Consider the following 19,998-nt stretch of genomic DNA (forward strand, 5'->3'; position numbering starts at 1 on the left):
TTTGCCAATCAGATACCCAAAGCTCCACGGACGACAAGCTGAAGTGAGGGTTAAAGATTGGAATAAACAAAATGAAAAACCCTGCAGATGCTGGAAATCTGAAACAAAAACGAAGTCACTGGGAACACTCGGCGGGTCAGGCAGCATCTATGGAGCGAGAAAAGTGAGTCAACGTTTCGGGTCCACGATCCTTCGTCAGAACTGGGGCACGTTGGGAAGGAGAGGCTTTTAAGGGTTAACAGAGAGTGGGGAAGCAGGACGATGAAGACAAAGGAGATGAAGGGGAAGAAGACAGGAGATGATGGGTTAAAGAGGTGATGCAAAACAAAGTGGGGGTGGGGTTTGCAACAAAACAGGGGAATAGAGGGGTTAATAATGCAAAACAAAGGGGATGGGGAAATTGCAACGCCATTTTCCAATCTTTAACAATTTAAACTTTTGTTGCAATTGCCCTCTCCCACCTTTGTTTTGCATAATTAACACCCCTATCCCCCTGTATTATTGCAATCCCCACCTTTGTTTTGCATCATTAGCACCTGTTTAACCCATCATCCCCTGTCCCCTACCCCATTTTCTCCTTTGCCTTCTATCAGCATTAGTCTCAGTGCTCTCTCATCCTTGTTATCATCTTGGTGAATCTCCTCCACACCCTCTTTATGACCTTGACATCCTTCCTATAGTGGAGTGTCCACAGCTGGACAAAATACTTCAAATGCAGGCTATGCTAATGATTTATACAGGTTCAGCATTATCTCTATCCTTTTATATTCCATGCCCCTTTTTATAAAAATCTAGGATTCCATCAGCTTTGTCAATTCATCCCTCGCGCTTTTAAAGATTTGTTTATTATATTAACCCCTTCAAAAAGGGGGTTGAGATGGATGAGGTTCAGTCCAAAATCTGGTTTGTAATCATCACCAGCAATAATTATCACATCACTAATGGAAATGATCAACAGCTGAAGTTAGTGTTTTTAAAAATTATTTACCCTTCCATTTTTATTTTGCTTTATCCCATTCACAGGTCGTTCTCACCCATGCACCTATGAGACTGAAAGGACAGATCTAGATCTTGCCGCTGAAAAAGCAGTCTGAGATAATTTAGGAAAGGTTTCCCTTCCTGCGAATAACAACTTGATACTTGACTCCTCCATCGATGGCTTGCCTGGATCAGATCAGAACCAATAACAACAACAAGTACTACAACAACAACAACAACAAATCACATTTGTAGAGCGCCTTTCACGTCCCAAGATGCTGGGCAGTCAGGGATTGGGACCCAAGCTAGGGATTGGGATCAGACGGGGTGGAGGGGAGGGGTAGGTTGGGTGAGCTCAGGCAGATTGTACCATGGGTACCTGTTTAAAAGTATTTTTTCGTCAATATTATTCAATCACTGTGATTGTGCCATGTTCCCAAGTGTAAATGAAGCAATGTTTTTATGTCTGCTGTAACAGATGCATCAACCTCTTAGAAGAGACAAATCCCACAAGACTTTTCACCTCTCATTTCTGTGTTTTTAACGATATTATCTACAGCATTTATTTGCAATGTGATAATATTTGACGAATGATGCTACAGAAATGACAAGCTTACGATAACGATTTGAAGTGCGTGCTCATAAAATGATTGTGTGTTCCAGACTCCACGCCAGGAGCTGTGTTGATAAGAGGTTTTTGAGACATGCCTTGGAGGAGGTGAGGGAGGGAGGGAGGCGAAGGGACGGTGGGAAGGAGTTCCAAAAGGCCGGAGCGTGCTGAGTGGAGGGAGCAGACAGGTCGGTAGGGAATTAGCAAGTCGCAGAGATAGGAGGGAGCAAGATCCTTGGAGGGCTTTGAAGGCGAGGAAGAGGATTTTGAGCTCTATACTCTGGGGAGGATGAGCAGTCAGTCAGTGGAGTCAGGCGAGGGTGCAGCGGATAGGGTCACGGAGTCTGGTACGGATGAGGACACCGGCCGCAGAGTTCTGACTGATCTGCATTGTGGAGGACGCTTCAAAGAACACTGTAATCCTGCAAAGAATATCTCTGGAAGCTACAAAAGACTTAACCCCTGCAGCTTTGCCTTACAAAAGCAAGTGGACTTTAAAAAAGCTGTGAAATTTGTACTGATTTATACTGAATTTAATCTCCTTAACAACATTGTCAAAGGATCCTTTACATGCTAGGCGTTGGCTGCAAACTTTATCTGGATATTCTTATCAGCTTCATGCACATTCCACAGAATTCATGTATGGTGTATGCTCACAAACTTTTGCAAACAAAATATTCATTTTGCTTTAGTTGTGGAGTCCTGTAGCTCAGTGGTTAGAGCACTCGTTTTGCTTTCAATTCCTGGCCGGGCGAAACCTTGGGCAAGTTTCCTTACTCCACACAGAGCCTAATAATAATCCCTCCAAAACCAAAAACAATAATACATTAGTCATTTTCAATCTACGACTGTTTGTGGGACATTGCTGTGCGCAATTGGCTATCGCGTTCGCCCACAAATATACAGTCAATTCACTTTACAGTGTATTCTGTAAACTGCTTTGGGACGTCCTCCCGACGTGAAAAGCGCTGTATCAAATTCAAGGATTATTATTATTATTATTTTGTGTTTAATCATTCGCTTCCTGGAATTTCAAGCACTTCTATTCCAGGTTTCAAGAAGGAAATTTCTGCCAGTGTCCAAGCCTTCATGGCTGTTTGTGGACCTTGCTCTGCAAATATTGGCTGGCGTACTCACCTCCAAATAAACAGTATTGTTTCCTAATAAATCTTGTGAAGTGCTTTGAGATGTTCAATGACATGATGAGGCGCTATAACAAATGGAAGAATTATTGTTCTAAGTTGCTATAAGCAATCAGCTCAACTTGAATTTCCTGCATTGACACTTAGGATATCAGTACTTTTGTTAATGTTTCCAGATGAATGCCTTTGCCTCACAAAAAATCTGTGAATGCTCTTTCTTGTAACTGCGCACTGAAGCCTTTTAGGCGTGCAGTTAAGAAAATCTTTAGCTTGCAGCAAAGATTTGGGTTTAATGACTTGAGATGCCCATTTTGAGTGATTTATGAGGTACATTTTGCTGCTTTTCACGAGCTTGAGAACGGAGGAATGAATGAGATTGGTTAATTCAGAATAGAGCAATTGAACTTGAAACCTTCCGAGTGGACATGGACCTTGATCTACAGAGGTACCAGGAGAGAATTTAGTTTAATATTCTCTAAGAAAATTGTCTGTCTTTAAGAGTCTATGGCCAAATCCAACCAGTACGTGGGAATTAAAAGGGGAGAAAATTGATTTGTCGTTCCAAGAACTAAGCTGAAACAAAACAAGGAAGAATTAAATGCTGGAATTTGGCATGTATGTTTACATGCCCAATATATATTTATGTTTCGCCTACAAAATATAAGCCAACTCATTTTACAGTATATTCTGTGAAGCACTTTGAGACATCTCGAAGACATGATAAGGCGCTATATCAAATGCAAGGATTGTTATTATTATGTCCCAAACTGTACCTCAACTGCAAAATTTGGGCAGCATTGCCAAATACGTAAGTTTGACCCTTCTGAATCAATGACGGGAGGTGTTTAACTGATTCTCCATTGTTTAACTGGGACATAAAACAGAGGGCCTAACATAATTTGCACCATTTTGACAACTATGTGTCTGCACTGAAGCAGAAGGATATGTGTATGCTTTCTGTAATACAGCAATTTGTTTGCTTGATAGATAGAAATAGTGATTAGCACAATGTTACTTTTTATAAATCGTGTGATGAAGTGTGAAAAAAATTCCACTCGAGCGAATGAGCAACCATGCAGAAAAGTCCCACTGGTAATTTTAGAAGCTATTTGGAACAGAATCTAGTTTTGAAGGTCTTTACCAGTTGACACGAGAAAACTTTAAGATCATTCATCACAGAATGATCTTACTCACTTATAATTTTGCCCACAAAGTATACAGTGAATTCACTTTACAGTGTATCCTGTGAAACGCTTTGAGACGTCTCGAAGACGTGATAAGGCGCTATATCAAATGCGAGGATTATTATCTTTATTATACATTTTTATTATATTGGTGTGAGGCTTCACCACTGTTAAGCGCTCTGAGACGCTACCCTGTGTGAAGGGGTGCTATATAAAAGCAAGTTGTGGTTGTATTAGCTGATATAGTGGGCTGAAAATAAGTATCGTGCTCTCGGAGACCTCTTGCTTGAGGTTTTGTGCCTTACAGTAAAGCTCTTTAAACTTTTAGGGATGTGAGCTGCGACGGTTTATTTCCAAACTCAAAGCCTCATTTCCGCTGTAGATGTTTCAATGAAACTACCTCATTTACACTGCACAATCGTTTGTAAGTCAGGAATATCAACGTAAAATTGTAGATGTTAGAATTTCTAGGATGTTTGTGAGAGACCTGTTCAGTTTATTATGGTATTGCAAAAAAAAAACCCACAGCTTTGATATTGGCAAGGTATTAATAAACCATTGGTAACTTAACAAAAGCACTTCCTAAGTGGTGTTGGGTAATAAAAGACTAAAAAAAAAATGATTATAATAGAGAATCAGAAGACTGTTGCTGTCTGTGTGCCAGATGTCAAAAGAGAAAAACATCATTTTATTTTTCATGAGCCGGGTGTCTGACACGATGGAAACCCCTCACCATACTCAAGAGCATCCAAACCAGACTGAGCTCCACATATTCATGCCACCTTCACATGGAATTTCCCTGTGCCTGGAATGGAATGCGCATTCTCTCCCTGGAGGGGCGCTTACCAAATTCTGGAGAGTATCAGGCACAGGTTGGTACGAACCAAGGCTTGGGGCACCATAAAGTGTGGAGTTTTTCGAGCTAAAACCACACAGCTTGCTGTTGAGGGCATTGTCCAGGATGCTTCTCGCTAATTATCTAGTTAGGATGACCATTAATAATAATAATAATAATCCTTGCATTTGATATAGCGCTTTTCACGTCGGGAGAACGTCCCAAAGCGCTTCACAGAACACACTGTAAAGTGAATTGACTGTATATCTGTGGGCGAACGTGGCAGCCAATTGCGCACAGCAATGTCCCACAAACAGTTGTAGATTGAAAATGACCAATTTATTGTTTTTTTTTGGAGGGATTATTATTAGGTGTGTGGAGTAAGGAAACTTGCCCAAGGTTTCGCCCTCTGCCTGGAATTGAACTCAGGTCTCTCGCTTGCAAAGTGAGTGCTCTAACCACTGAGCTACAGGACTCCATTAGGGTTTTGTCTGCCTGCCTGCCTGTCTGTCATCAACAGTGCTTAGAGCCACTTGGCTCAGGAACCGGACTATCAAGACTGTCACTGAGGATCGATTTGGTTCCAACATTTTGTTGCCAAGCACGTCACCTTGGGGGCAGCTTAGTCTTACGGAAATCCTGTTTATCAACCGCCCCGCCCGAGGAAATCACTGGTTGGTTAAAGATTATCGTGAAGAAATATTTTTTTGAATCCAGGAATCAATAGGCCAGGTTTCTTTTTTGTCAGGGTATTTACCCCCAGCCGTGTTAGGCGCATTCCTTTGTCATTTACCTCACGGAGGAAAAGAGTTCACAAATCGGAAGACAGTGATCCTTTAAATAGTTTGGCCTACATACTGTAATAAAATGAACAATTTACATCACAGGTTCGCGTAGAGAGCATGACTTTAATTAGCAGCAGTGCCTTTCGTAATGTTTATGGCCCTGCTTGATGTTTACGGGCCTCTTGAATATATTTTTCATTAACTTTAAGTGCTCAATCGACCTGCTGCAATGTTAATGTTAATGAAAAACCCAAGTCCAAACATCAACTAGACTGGGGAAGAAAGATATTGTAAACCAGAGGATACTGAAGTTCATGTGATTTATTAGCTTTCATTTCGGAGTGGTTTAATGGGGTGGGGGAAGTGAGGCCTCTTTCGCACAGTTTCTTTATGATCCCTGACAGTCCAGTGGGAGGAAGAATACTAATGACAATCCTTACATTTGATATAGCGCCTTATTACGTCCTTTTCAGATTTCAAATTCTAAAGCGTTTTGTAATATAATTTTAAAATCTGGATGTATATTAATATGCCTTGCATTTGACATGACGTAGCACCGTATACGTCACTGAAATGTCTCAAGGCTTTTTACAGGATTTACTGCAAGTGAAGAGGGCAGCAAATATGCTGTGTTCCACTAAACAGCCATGATGTTAATGACAAACTGTACCTGGGGGAAGATAGTTCACGGCACAAGGAGAAATTCCCTTCTCTTTTTCAAACTGTATAAGGGAATCCAATAGTGGATCTCAGATTGCTCCTATTTACCAGGAGTTGATCTATAGCACTCCAGGAAATAGACAGGTCAGTCCATCAATGGAATCTGGTTATGCTTGAGATTGGAATGTAATTAGGAAAGTGATTTGACTTCCATAACCAAGAGATTGATTAGCTTTAAAGTGATCAGACAACAATTGTGTGAGTGAAAAAATAGGATGACAGCTTGGATGAACAAAATGAATCTTTTTTTTTAAAAAAAGCGTAGCCTTCCAGTTTTGAGTGCTTTCTGACTGAATTTTACAAGATATTCTTGCCTTGTATCTAGCAGTGTTAGAATTAATAATAATAATCATCTGATATAGCGCCTTATCATGTTTTTGAAACGTCTCAAAGTGCTTCACAGAATATACTGTGAAGTGAATTGACTGTATTTTGTGAGCGGAATTCTATCTTATCTTTGGAAACTACATTTGAATGATACTGAATCCTTGTGTTCTTGCATCCAAGATAACGGGTAACCGTTTGCACTTGCATCATCAATTTATTACAGTAGTCGGCCTTTTTTAAAGGGGTTGTGCTGAATCAAACATTTTTATATTTCTTTGTTTTGAATAAATCCAAATGAAGAAAAATCATCTCACATACAACAACAAACAACAAATTACATTTGTTTAGCGCCTTTCACATCAGGAGGACACACTATGCTTCCACTGAACAATTATGAGAATGATATAATATATTGAATGACTGAATTTTAGTAAATCAAATATTTTCTTCCTTTTCGAAGGTGCCACAATATTAAAGATTTTGCTGTAAAGTTTCTCCATTAGATTTTTTTTCAAAGTGGAATATGCTACTAAGATTAATTTGAGACATTTCCTTCTAGTCACACTGAAGTCACACCTATGTTATTGAAGCATTGAGCCTGATCCATACACCACTGTGGTGTTTTTTGTTTCAACTTAACGGCAGATATTGCAAATTTATGTTAAGCTTCATTAATATTATTAAAGTGCTGCTGTTTGTTCTTTACTCTGATTTGCCTTTCTGTGGATTTTTATTTTGTGCTTTACTCACTGAGAGCTGAAATCTACCAAGCAAGACGATTTGAAAGTGAAAATATTTCAATAGGTTCAAGGGAAAAAGTTTTTATGTAGGTCAGTGCAAGAGTGTTGCAGTCTGAAAAGAATGATTTACAGCTCCGAATGAGAGTTGGAAGGTTCAAAGGAAAGAGGCCTATGATCCAAGCTATCAACAACTAGGCCTTGAATCAAGTCAAGAACTAAGGAAAATGGATAAAAAATATATATTGGAACCTCAAAACAGGTAACAGAAATTGCTGTGCAAATTACATAATGGGACATGTTTGCAAGCTAGCGTTGATTCAAGCTGTTCCTCTGACTTGGGAGTTTCTGGTGATGGTTTGGAGAGAGCAATAAGGTTTGACATAGACTGGACGTAGTGTATTAATCCTTGAAATACATTATGTTACAGTGATGGTGGTCTATTTATCACATTATTCATGTGTAGTTGGTAAAAGGTATTCAATTGCATCTATCTAATGTCTGCCCAAGCTCAATGGTCATATGTACCATCCCAGCCCCATTAATAAACCCTCATTTGCTATAGCATCTTATCAAGTCTTTGAGACATCTCAAAGCGTCTCATTACTATTATAATTATTACTTGATACAGACAAACACCAGTATGAAACCAGATAATGCATCCCTGCTCGCAACTTGACTGAATGAGATCTCTCTCTCAAACACACTCAAGCAAGTGTATCCGTACAGAGAGTATGAAACCGCATATTTTCCTTTCACTAGAATGGTAATCTAATGTAAAGCTGTGTAATTTGTAAATACTTGAACTGGGCCACATTTGGGTAATCTTCAAATTAACTGATACTAATCACTTTTAGTTCAGAATTCTATCCATCACTTAACCTATTACAAGTGCAGTCAGAAACAATCAAACCTGTAGAAAATTAATCTTTTTTTTATTTTTTCATGGGCATATGAGACCCTCTTTTGGAATGGAACCATCTGTCCCAAAGGGATCATGGACTCAGACATCAGGTGAAGCACTGGGAACAACAAAGATACCTGACGGATCAAGTTAAGGATGTCAGAAAGTAAAATGTTCCAACTGGAACAGTGAAGTCTCAACAATGAAAACAGAAAATGCTGGTCCAGGAACATTCAAGGTCCAGTGAATGTTTCTTTATCTGGAGGAATTAAGAATGTAAGGAGGAAGCCTAGCCTCAAAGTCAAATAGGAATTAGGTTAGAGCTGTTAACAACAGCAAATTACATTTGTATAGTGCCTTTCATGTCATGTCGGGAAGACATCCCAAGGTACTGAAGCAATTTGAAACCTGATGTAGAGCCAAAAAAAGCATTAAGGAATATTAATTTAGAAGGAAGTATTGTGGAGGAATGTAATATTTAATAAATGCGGTTTGAAAGCCAATTTCAGAAACCTCTGCTGATAGATTCTCAAACCAATTGTTTACAGTGGGAGGCAGAAAGGACAGTATTGACGGTTGGCTCTGGAGAAACAGCAATTTTCATGAGTTAGGAAGAGATTACATTTTATATGTTGTAGGAACATATTGCATTTTCCTTAATATCTAAACGTAGTTTAAAAGTTAAGAGCGTCTAATAACCAGAGATGTGACCAATGATTTATTCTTAGTCTACATAAGAAGTATAGGTATTAGGAAAAACACTAGTAATGGCAGCTGGACTTATGAGAATAATTGTAGATGACTACTTTAGCTACAGCAAACGGGAAAAGAAGTAAAAAAAAACAAATCATATAATTATATATATATAAAGCAAGATCTTCAATTGGATTTAGAATTCTTCACAGAAATGAAATTATAAATCCTATAACGAAAGTACAAAATACAGAATCTTCTAAATCACAAATAACACCCTTTTTGCTGTACACAGGCCAGAATTTTAACATTCCAGTAGTTAATCATAACTACATTCACATGAGTATTCCATAAAGGGTAAAAGTATTCTGTTGATTTAATTCACGATCCAAATTGTATTAAATAAAGCTATCTGTACACAGTGTTTTTCCATCATGTGTTCTATTGATCTGTGGTCAGAAATATTTTGTGTAGTACTGTCCCTCCAGCTCATTAGTGAACGTCCTCAGTAACATCCTCAGAGTATTGTAGATAGCATTTGTCATCTTGATGTAACGTGAAGGGAAGTGCTGCATGAAATGAGTGCTCCTCACTCTCTTGGACCTACAGTTCTGGAAAACAACAGCTTGCTGTTATTATTATAATAATAATAATCCTTGCATTTGATATAGCACCTTATCATGCCTGCGAGACGTCTCAAAGCTCTTCACAGAATATACTGCAAAATGAATTTCACAAAGAGAGGCTTGGACACGGGAGAGGGGAGATTAAGGGGGGAGCTGAGCGCAAGTAGCTTTTTTGGACGGGATTTAAAGGCAGATAGAGAGGGGACGATGTGGAGGGATAGAGGGAGGGAGTTTCAGAGGTGAGGGGTATAGTTGCTTGCGTGCGAGGTGAGTGCTCTAACCACTAACTTATAGGACTTCACTTGAAGCTAAAGCCCAAACATGCAGCTAGAGTAATTATTGTAATGATGTGCTGTTCAGCACAACAACTCTATGAGAGATGATAATATTTGCATGAGATAAGTCAACCTTTGACCACACTGCTTACATTTCAATTAAAGTACTGCCATCTGTTGGCAACTTACTGCAATTGACCTTTAATAATAATAATAATAATAATCCTTGCATTTGATATAGCGCTTTTCACGTCGGGAGGACGTCCCAAAGCGCTTTAGCACACTAATTCTGTGTTTATAGTGCTGGAAGTGTAAATGCCACATTAAACAATGAGAAAGATGTTCAACTCGTTAGAAACTTACTGCAATCAATGCTTGTTTACATTTATTTCATGACATTTTTATTCCAATGTACGTAATGTAATTGTTGCTCTATAATACAATTACAATTATAACAATCGTTGCATTTGATATATTGCCTGTGATAAATAATAATAAATAATAATCCTTGATAGAGCGCTTTTCACGTCTTCAAGATGTCTCAAAGCGCTTCACAGAGTATGCTGTAAAGTGAATTGACTGTATATTTGTGGGCGAAACGCGGCAGCCAATTGCGCACAGCAATGTCCCACAACAGTCATGGATTGAGAATGACCAATTTATTATTGTTTTGTTTTTTTGGAGGGATTATTATTAGGCGTGTCTCGCTTGCAAGGCGAGTGCTCTAACCACTGAGCTACAGGACTCCTCTTCACAATGTCTCTTCACATTTGTGATGTCTCTTCACAAAGTTTCTATGAAGTGTAGTGACTGTGTATTTGTAGGCAAACATAGCAATCAATTTGCACACAGCAATGCCCCATAAACAGCCATGAAGTGAATGACCTATTTATCTTGAGAAGAAACTGTTCTATTTTTGAATAGTGCCATGGGACCATTAACATCCTCCTGTACAAGCGGACACATCCTCAGTTTAACATCTCATCCAAAGGATGGCACCTCTGACAGTACAAAGCCCCTTCATCACTGCACTGATGTGAAGGCTCAGACTATGACCTCAAAGTCTTGACATGGGGCATGAACCAAGAATTTCGGACTAAGAGGTGAGAGTGATATCGACTGAGCTGGGCTATTGCCTTGTAGCAAATGTATTATTATTAGTAGCACAGAATCCTAAATACATCTCTATGTTAAAGCTCTTCCAACTATGTGCTACTGAAACAGCACGGGATTCTACTTTACAGCTGTAGTACTACAACTGCTACTGCTACTAATAATCCCAGCATTTGATAGAGCGCTTTTTCACATCGTTCAGACGACACACAGCGCTTCACAGAATAGACTGTAAAGTGAATTGACTGGATATTTCTGGGCTAAACCGAGCAGCCAATTGTGCACAGCAGCGTCCCACAAACAGTCATGGATTGAAGTGAACAATTTATTATTTTAGTTTTTTCTTGAGGGATTATTATCAGGCGTGTGAAGTAAGGAAACTTGTCCAAGGTTTCGCCCTGCCAGGAATTGAACCCAGGTCACTCGCTTACCAGGAGAGTGCTGTAACCACTGAGCTACAACACTACCAATCACATTGAAACTGCCAAATTCAACAACCAATTGTTCCAAAACAGAAATAACTGGCACTTATGTAATGCCTCTCACATCCAGGAACATCTCAAAACAGTTGACAAAGTTAATGAGGAGCAAGTAATAGATCAGAGCTGGAACATAGGAACAGGGGTACACCATTCAGCCCCACAAGCCTGTTCCAATATTCTATTAGCTCATGGCTGATTTGTACCTCAACTCCAATTACCTGCCTTTACCCTCTTTCCCTTGACACCCTTACCTAACAAAAATAACAAAAAAACAACACTGGAAGAGTACAGGTTGCAATGTAATTCTGGAGAAGATTGCAATCTCGGGATTTGACGATGAGGATTTAGGAAGATAGAAAACCAGGAACAGGAAGAGACCATTCAGTCCATCGAGGCTGTTCCACCAATTTATTAAATCTTGGTGGGGTCAGTGGTCCAGTAGTTACTGCACACGCCAGGTCTGAGCCAGGCAAGTCTGCAGTAGACCAGAGCTCTGTCCCACAAACAGTCGTGGATTAAGTGACCAAATTATATGCATATTCATACATATTGCTATTTCGAGAAACTTCTTCCCATCACAAACTTTTATATGTAACAAGTGTGCATTTACTTACCTCGAGATGAATCCTGTTCCTTGTCATTCTGAAATGTGGTTCAGAAGTGATTTCGGTGTCTGGAAGCTAGCACAAAATGAAGTCAGAAAGAATAGAAATGGAACAGAAATATCCATAACAAACCTGCCAAACAGGGTGTGATATATCATGTGATATTCCACATAATGGTCACTTTGTCTAAAATTGGGAGTTTCTGAATGTATCCGGCTGTATATCAACCCCATAATATGTGAAGATGGTTTCCTTATATGTTACAAACTCACCAATGTCTGTGAAATGCAAGTGCTGTACTGAGCTCCAATAAACAAGCAATGAAAAAACTCTCACAATCACGTAGGAGGTAATTAATAATAAAAAGCAAACGTTAAGCTCATAGGAATCATTTGAAAGGTGATATGCCTTAAACTATTCCCATTGCGGAGGTTGGAGGCGATATGAGGATCTGTCAGTGGGCACTAACTCGTTTCCTCCCATTGTTTCTGTATGGTCAACAAAACAGTACGGTTTCTACCAGAGCCAAAATAATTGGCACAACTTTTAACAGAACGGATACAACATTCTTTCCTCCTCAGTGTTGATTATTTAAACAGTTCCTGTCCTGTATAAATTGTACCATTTTGCAGCAAAGGCACTTAACACTTCTGCTTTGGGTCACTCCTGTTGATGTTCAAAATATATTGATTTAACGTCGTGTTGAACTTACCATAATTTCTTTCCCAGATCTTGCCTCACTCCACACCACTGTGCCAAGCAGAGGGCAAGGTAACCACTTCTTCTCACTTAGTCCTGCACCAAGTTCAAATAGTCATTCGGTGGAAGCTTTTACCAAGCTTACAAGGTTGCTATTCCGACAATATATAAATTAACACAGTGGATGTTGTTAAAAGGGATTGTGGGCAAACTGAAAAGTGTTTTTGTCTATGCAGAAATATGTGTAGATGTGGAGCAGTTTTAGTTTAAGACTTGTGGACCATGCCATCTTATTGTCTTTTCTTTTGATGTGTGCATGTTTATAGATGGTGAATAATCATCCTCTGCTCCTTCTCATGTGGGTTTTGTTGCCTCTGTCTCAAGGTACGTTTCCCCCTAGGGATGTCTCGGTTTGTATTTAGGATTACGTTACAGTTTGATTTTAAGCACAGTAACCAGCTACCGATTAATGACCTTTAGAAAATGCAAGTTAAATATGATCTACTTAGCTAATATAGTAATTCCAGCCAACTAAATCCTTCAAAGGATGCCTTCTTCTTAAAGATACATTAGTTCATTTCATTTCACTTGCATTGGTGCTTTGTGTAATTATGTTACTTTGATCTTAGAACTGGTTTTATTTAGTAAGTAATCTAGCAACGTAGTTTTAGTATGTTCAAATCCCTTCACTTACCTCCCTATCTCTCCGACTTCCTCACTCCCCAATCCACCACCCGTAGCCTCCGCTTGACTGGTACCGGCCTTCTGCTCGTCCCTCGCACTCTCTGCCCCACCATCGGAGGTTGCGCTTTCAGCCACTGTGCCCCAAAACTCTGGAACACTCTCCCTCAATCCCTTCGCTTTGCCCCCTCTCTCCCTTCTTTTAAGTCCAGCCTGAAAATCTTCCTTTTCAACTGTGCTTACGGCCACCTCCTCCCCCCCAACCCCTGGTTCGGAGTCAGGCTCCGCCACTGTTAAGCTCTCTGAGACCCTGCGTGGAGGGTGCTATATAAGTGCTTGTTGTTGTACAGGTGTTACTGTACTTGTAATGTAAGCAGTAGTTAATGTAACCAAGTCAGTTGTAACTGAAAAATAATAATAATTCTTGCATTTGTTCTAGCGCCTTATGGCATCTTCGAGATGTCTGAAAGCACTTTATAGAATATACTGCGATGTGAATTGACTGTAAATTTTGTGAGCGACCTTCCTGTTATGCCATTAATGCTCTTTCTTTTTTTTTTGCTGAGCAGGACAAAGGAGATCATTGCTTTTGGAGGGGAAAGGAAAACTGACGGAAATGGCTCGGTGCAGCTTTTTTGGGGAACATTGGATCCAGACCTTCGATGGGAAAATTTATGAGTTTCCAGGAGACTGCAGTTATAAGCTGGCCAGCGATTGCAACAAACGCTCATTCTCTCTTTTAGGTACATAGAATACACCGTCACTGCTTCCTTGCAAACATGAGTTTAATATCAGTTAAATTTGCAATAAATTCAACCCGATCCCACAAAATAGGGTATGCCCATTTCAATGAGGAGAGCTAATGCACCTTTTTGCTTCAAAGGATTTGCTAAATCACACTCTTTTGACTTCTAGGTAACTATCAGGGTGGAAAACGAAAAGGCATCTCTTTGTATTTGGGAGAATACTTTGACGCTCATCTGACTTTAAATGGAGAACTATCAGTGGGAAATAAAAGGTAATCTCCACTTTAACTGCATCATATGCAATTTATTGCTACTTTGCAGCTTTAATAGATCCTAAACAACTTGGTCCAAGACTTGTATACCTCTGAGAGACTTCTCTGTATCTCTGGAGCTTCTGATCAGAAGGGAAGAGAAAGCTTGATATCAACTAGTCTTTGACATTCTCCACAGTATTCGGAACTTGCTGTTCTAAATTTCAAATATTCCATTCTCCACGCACTTCATCCTGGAATCTTGTAGTTTAGTGGTTAGAGACTCGCCTCGCAAGCGAGAGGTCTGGGTTTGATTCCCAGCGGGGCAAAACATGGGTGAAACACGGGACCAATTGCACACAGCAGTGTGAAAGTTAGTTGCAGCACAATGAACATTAAAAGTTACTACTTCAACATTTGTGCATCTAAACCTTGTTTTTGCCTTCTTTGACCCCTGCTAGGATTTTGCTGCCTTTTGCATCCCACGGAGTCTTCATAGGAACTGAAGCAGGTCACTACCTCATATCAAGTGATGAATATGGATTCACAGCCAAGATCGACACCACTGGAAACGTGATCATTAACTTGTCCAAAAAGTATTTCGGAAAGACGTGTGGACTCTGTGGCAATTATAACAATTTTCCTCAAGATGACTACATGAGTCAAGAAGGTAAGGCCAGAATTATTAATGTACTTTGTCAGGAATGGAGAAATAATTGAAATAATAGTCAGAAAATAAATTAGATTTTTCATAGGAGAATAACTTCTTTATATCAGCAGTGTGTTTTATTAACTTGTTTATTTGATGGATGTGGGTGCAGGAGATCAAATGATATGTTATCAAAGGTAGGCTACAAAGCTATCAACCAACTGTGGATGGTAGCTGCATTATAAGTTATACAGAAAGAAAACTGGTAATAAACAGATGTTATTGAAAGCTGGGAAAGATTACAAAGTAGTAATCTTATGGATGAACTCAGGCAATCTCACAGACCACAAAACCAATGGCTTAACATCACACCAGGGTATCTGTTGATATTTTGCAATGATTTTTCACTGGATTTTTTAATTAAGGAATCTGGGAATCCATAACCACTTGTTGGATGACTGCTATAACACAATGTGTTCGGGGAGTGGTTTACCTTGGGTCAATGTACATTAACAGCAGCAAGAAAAACAACTTATATTCACATAACAGCCTTCACGTGGGGCAGCATCTCAAAGCATTTGCTACCTATTTGAACCTGAAGGTACCTCACTCCAAAACCAGATCTACATGGCACTTTACGCGTGCAAGTTGGTCACGGACAGTTTAGTTACAGCATCCATTTAGAAATCAATACAGCACAATACAATTTATGTTTGCATAGTGCCTTTGACATCAGAAGGATGCATTAAAGTGCTTTATGTTGCTGATTGGGCATCCGATCGCTGGTGGTGGGAGCTTAAGAGAGTGGGGAGGGGAAAGATGACCGACAGCACGGTCAAAGAAGCTTTGAACGTCTTGAGGCTGGCTTTGAAGTGGGGAGGGAGGGAGGCAGGGAGTCAGTGGGATTTCGGGATGGAACACAAAGTCAACCCTATTGTTTGTCAGATGGTGACTATGACAAAAAAGGACTAAAGCTAAAACGAGAAACCACTCTGGAGGGAATTCAAGACACATTGCACTGGAAAGCACCAAAGATCCCTAAAGCTCTGTTCTCTTAAGTTTCAAGCCTTTTTTTTCGTAAGGCAATGGGCTCAAGGATATGAACTGTCAGCATGCTCCACACTATCAGTATATCAGGGCTAACACTTCTCTTTTATTGCAAAACAGGATGTCTACACCTAAAATAACAATTCTGCCATTGCAACAATTGTTTCAAATATTCAGTTTTCCCTTTTGTGGTCCTGTTTTCCAGACTGACTGGATTCTTAATCGGCTACAGTTTCGGGAACTGCCTCCCTGTATTTTGCCCAAGTCACCATTCCTTTCACGTGTGAGCCCAGACACTGGTTGTCAGTAGATTATTTCACTGTGGAGAACATCGTAGCCAAAGCTATCACTTTCTCTCCCAACATTCAACTTACATTCGCTTTCTAGTTGGGGCCACTTGTTTGTGATGATGCCAAGCCGGGGGGGAGGGAGGGTTATAAAGGGCAGATTGATCCAGTCAGTGCCTGAGGTGAGAAGACTGTGATGAAAAGCAAAGCCGTCGAGCTTCAGTCTTGTCGACAATGAGTTGTAGAAAGCGAGAACTCGACCAGGATGTGAAATATTGTTTTAAGAAATTCTGGCGGTTAAAATGATAACCATTGGCTTTTCTTTTCACAGGTTTCCAGGTTGACAGCAGTTATGACTTTGCCAACTCTTGGGCGATGCACGGAGCAGAGGAACTCTGCACCAGAGTATCTCCTCCCAGTAAGACATGCAATATGTCCTCTGAAGCACTGGAGCAGGTAAGCACACACCAATAGATGGTGGTGCAACCTTTCGGCTGCTGAGGGCCAGATGCCCTATTTGAGAAAGTTCTGCGGGCCGCATAAGCAATATTTTTGTGTTTTCTTTCTAGAAACACAACACAACGTTTATGGGTTATGGAGGGAGCGGGTGAGACAGATGAAATGGAATGGGAGGCTGGGGGAGGTTGGATAAAATTGGCCGGTGCCAAAAGTTGGACCACCCTGAACTAGGAAACAGTATTGAAAAAATACATTTAATTTATGTTACGCTGATCTTATTGAATGCAATGGCTATGCTGTTCTTTTTATGTGAATCAATCACAAGAATTTACATTTGGAGAGAGACAGAGAGAGAGAGAGAGAGAGAGAGAGTAAGAGAGAAGATAAAGCAATGCTGTGTTATGTGATCAAGTTTTATTTGAATGTAGGACTTGCTGGGAAAGTGCAGTATGCTCAGTACAAGCCACGTATTTGGGAAATGTAAGCAGCAAATAAATCCTGAGACCTTCATTGCCACTTGTGAGGATGAAGTGTGCCACTGTGAAGGAGAGAACTGTCACTGCCACGTGTTTCTGGAATATGCGAGATCTTGCGCTCACACTGGTTTAATTCTCCATGACTGGTCTGCAGAAACTGGATGCAGTAAGTAAAACAATACGCAGAAGAATTAAGATAGCTCCCTCCTTTGCCTCCCGCAAAACACTCCTCTTCGACCGAGCCCTCAGCTACTTACCTACCCTCCCTCCCCTCCACCTTCCCCGATCCCGATCACCAGCTTGGGTCCAAATCCCTAACTGTCCAGCGCCTTCGGACGTCCTCCCGATGTGAAAGACGCGATACAGATATAATTTTGTATTGTATGGTTGCGGTAGGTATGGTGGGGTGGGTGTTCTGTGCAGATGAGATTGGATAAGCCAAAAAGCCTTCTTCGTCCAGATTAATTTTGTAATTCTGTGAGCTGTGCTGGAATGCTAAAATAATTTACAAATAAAAACATATGTACTGCCATGTAACATGAAACAGCTTTTCATAATCTCTACAGGTTTGTAAGGAAATCTCGTTGACGTTAGTACATTACGTAACGGTCACTAGTTTGTGCAAGTAGCATCAGAGAACTTAAACGTTTTAACATCTGTTTAAAAAGAACGCATCACTGGTACCTGCAAATGCATCACTGCTCGAAACTGTGGTTGAAGCAAAAAGAATTGTTGTATTTAAGAGAAAACGTGATGCGTACAGGAGGTAGAAAGGAATAAAGGGGCAAGATAAAGGGAACTGGAGGTTACGTGAAGTATAAACACCAACGTAGACTAGTTCGACAGGGTAGCCTGTTTCCATGCCATATCACTCTCTATATCTCTAACTGCGTTACCGAGCTGTCTGAAGCAAATCCATTCTTTATTTTAACAAGGCTACAGATGTCCTGCCGGCATGGAGTATGTTGAGTGCGTGCCAACCTGCGCAAGGACCTGCAGGAGTTTGAATATCAACGAAGTGTGTGAGGCGCCATGCAAGGATGGTTGCATGTGCACAGGTGAGCAGCTTTTATTCGTTTGCAGCTCTGCTTTGAGTGATGGGATACTGCAAGGATTCTGATACAACGTTTGACTTTCAGATGGGAAAGTACTGGACGGGGACGCTTGTGTAGAGTTGTCCGAGTGTTCCTGCATGCACATGGGACGACAATATCCTCCAGGTTCAAGTATCTCCCAGGATTGCCACACGTGGTTAGTATTGTAACCAAAGCAAGGTATCTAGAAATGATCCAGATAGGATATATCCAGTGTTTTGAACTCAGTGCCAGTCTTCACTGAACTTTGACTCTGACCACAATACTCCTCTGACCTGCTCCAAGCAAGAAGGGTGATCAAATGCTCATTTGCCGTTGGGTACTTAGGCTTTAAGAACTTAAACCAATTTTTAAGAGTGTTCAGTGTTAATCTACTGAAGCGTGTAGGTTTAGCGTTTTATGCTCTAAATAAGATATTAAGCAGTAGTTGAACTTTTGATGAATTTTTCAGCAATGTTAATTGATTTGTGGATAAAGACGAGTTGTTTTGTTGCTTTTATTTTAACAGCATTTGCAGCAATGCAAAATGGGAATGTACCAATGAGAACTGCCCAGGTCTGTATTTTATTACATGCTAAAAGCAATACCAATTCCTTAATCAGAGTGATCATCTTACAATACACAGTCATTTTTTTTAAACCATATACATCCAACTCGTGTCAAATGCTTAATGATCAGTAGAACAGAGCAGAGCAATCAAACTTGTAAATAAATTGTATAATTAAATGGGATTGATAAAGTGTACACAGATCAATACTTTGGAATGTATCAAGGCAGTAGAAAAAGAGGACCTTGATTTGGAGCTGTGAAGAGCAATTTCAGTGCAGATGCAAGAAAGTTTTTCTTTACCGAGAGTAATCAATGACTGGAATACGTTGCTAGGAAAGGTGATTGGTGCCAGGACACTAGACTCATTTAAAAAAAAATGCTTGATGCAATTATGGGGGAGACAGTAGGGTATTGGTATTATTCAGTAGAGATGAGATCAGATGAGCTGAAGGGCTTTCTTCATCCAGACCAATCTTGTGATCACGTGATTTCTATTTCTTTCATGTTCAGGTGAATGTTTTGCTATTGGACAATCACATTTTAAGAGTTTCGACGACAAATACTTCACCTTCAGTGGGATGTGTCAGTACTTAATGGCAAAGGACTGTGAGGACAACACTTTCGCTGCATATATAGAAAAAATCCAGGTACAGAAAATAGTATTTTTTAAAATAATTGTTTTTGTATTTTAATCCCATGCCTGTGATTAGAGATAGAATAATGTTTCAAAATCGCTTCCAGTGTGCAGATGATCCCGAAGCAGTTTGCATAAGATCAACCACATTGGTATTCCAAGAGCTGGGCAACTTGACAGTTAAACTTAAACATGGAGGGAGAGTTTCAGTTAATGGCATGGACATACAGACACCTCTAATTCAAGGTATGTAGTTATTATCCCCAGTTCTCATGAATACAACCTCAAATTAAACCTGTTATCATCCCAGTGAATCTCCTCCGCACTCTCTCTCTCTCTCTGGCCTTGACAAAATTGGACATGATACCATAACTATGGTCTAATCTACCCAATCATATGTACAGGTTTAG

At 40.0% G+C, this 19,998-nt stretch overlaps 1 protein-coding gene across 1 annotated transcript in view; it reads left to right on the top strand.

Annotated features, from left to right (window-relative positions):
* The first annotated feature begins 12,755 nt into the window (after positions 1-12,755).
* vwf (von Willebrand factor) overlaps positions 12,756-19,998 on the top strand; it is a 41,817-nt gene continuing 34,574 nt past the window's right edge. Inside the window, exons 1-12 of the mRNA XM_007904158.2 lie at positions 12,756-12,787; positions 13,042-13,099; positions 13,966-14,139; positions 14,312-14,414; positions 14,855-15,063; positions 16,708-16,832; positions 17,264-17,477; positions 18,247-18,369; positions 18,451-18,562; positions 18,914-18,960; positions 19,465-19,601; positions 19,696-19,834. Of these exons, the coding sequence (XP_007902349.2) occupies positions 13,042-13,099; positions 13,966-14,139; positions 14,312-14,414; positions 14,855-15,063; positions 16,708-16,832; positions 17,264-17,477; positions 18,247-18,369; positions 18,451-18,562; positions 18,914-18,960; positions 19,465-19,601; positions 19,696-19,834 (1,441 nt within the window). The 5' untranslated portion in view covers positions 12,756-12,787. The remainder of the gene's footprint in view (positions 12,788-13,041; positions 13,100-13,965; positions 14,140-14,311; positions 14,415-14,854; positions 15,064-16,707; positions 16,833-17,263; positions 17,478-18,246; positions 18,370-18,450; positions 18,563-18,913; positions 18,961-19,464; positions 19,602-19,695; positions 19,835-19,998) is intronic.

This window comes from Callorhinchus milii, unplaced genomic scaffold, assembly GCF_018977255.1.
Source record: "Callorhinchus milii isolate IMCB2004 unplaced genomic scaffold, IMCB_Cmil_1.0 Scaffold5, whole genome shotgun sequence".
In the NCBI taxonomy this organism is placed as follows: Eukaryota; Metazoa; Chordata; class Chondrichthyes; order Chimaeriformes; family Callorhinchidae; genus Callorhinchus; species Callorhinchus milii.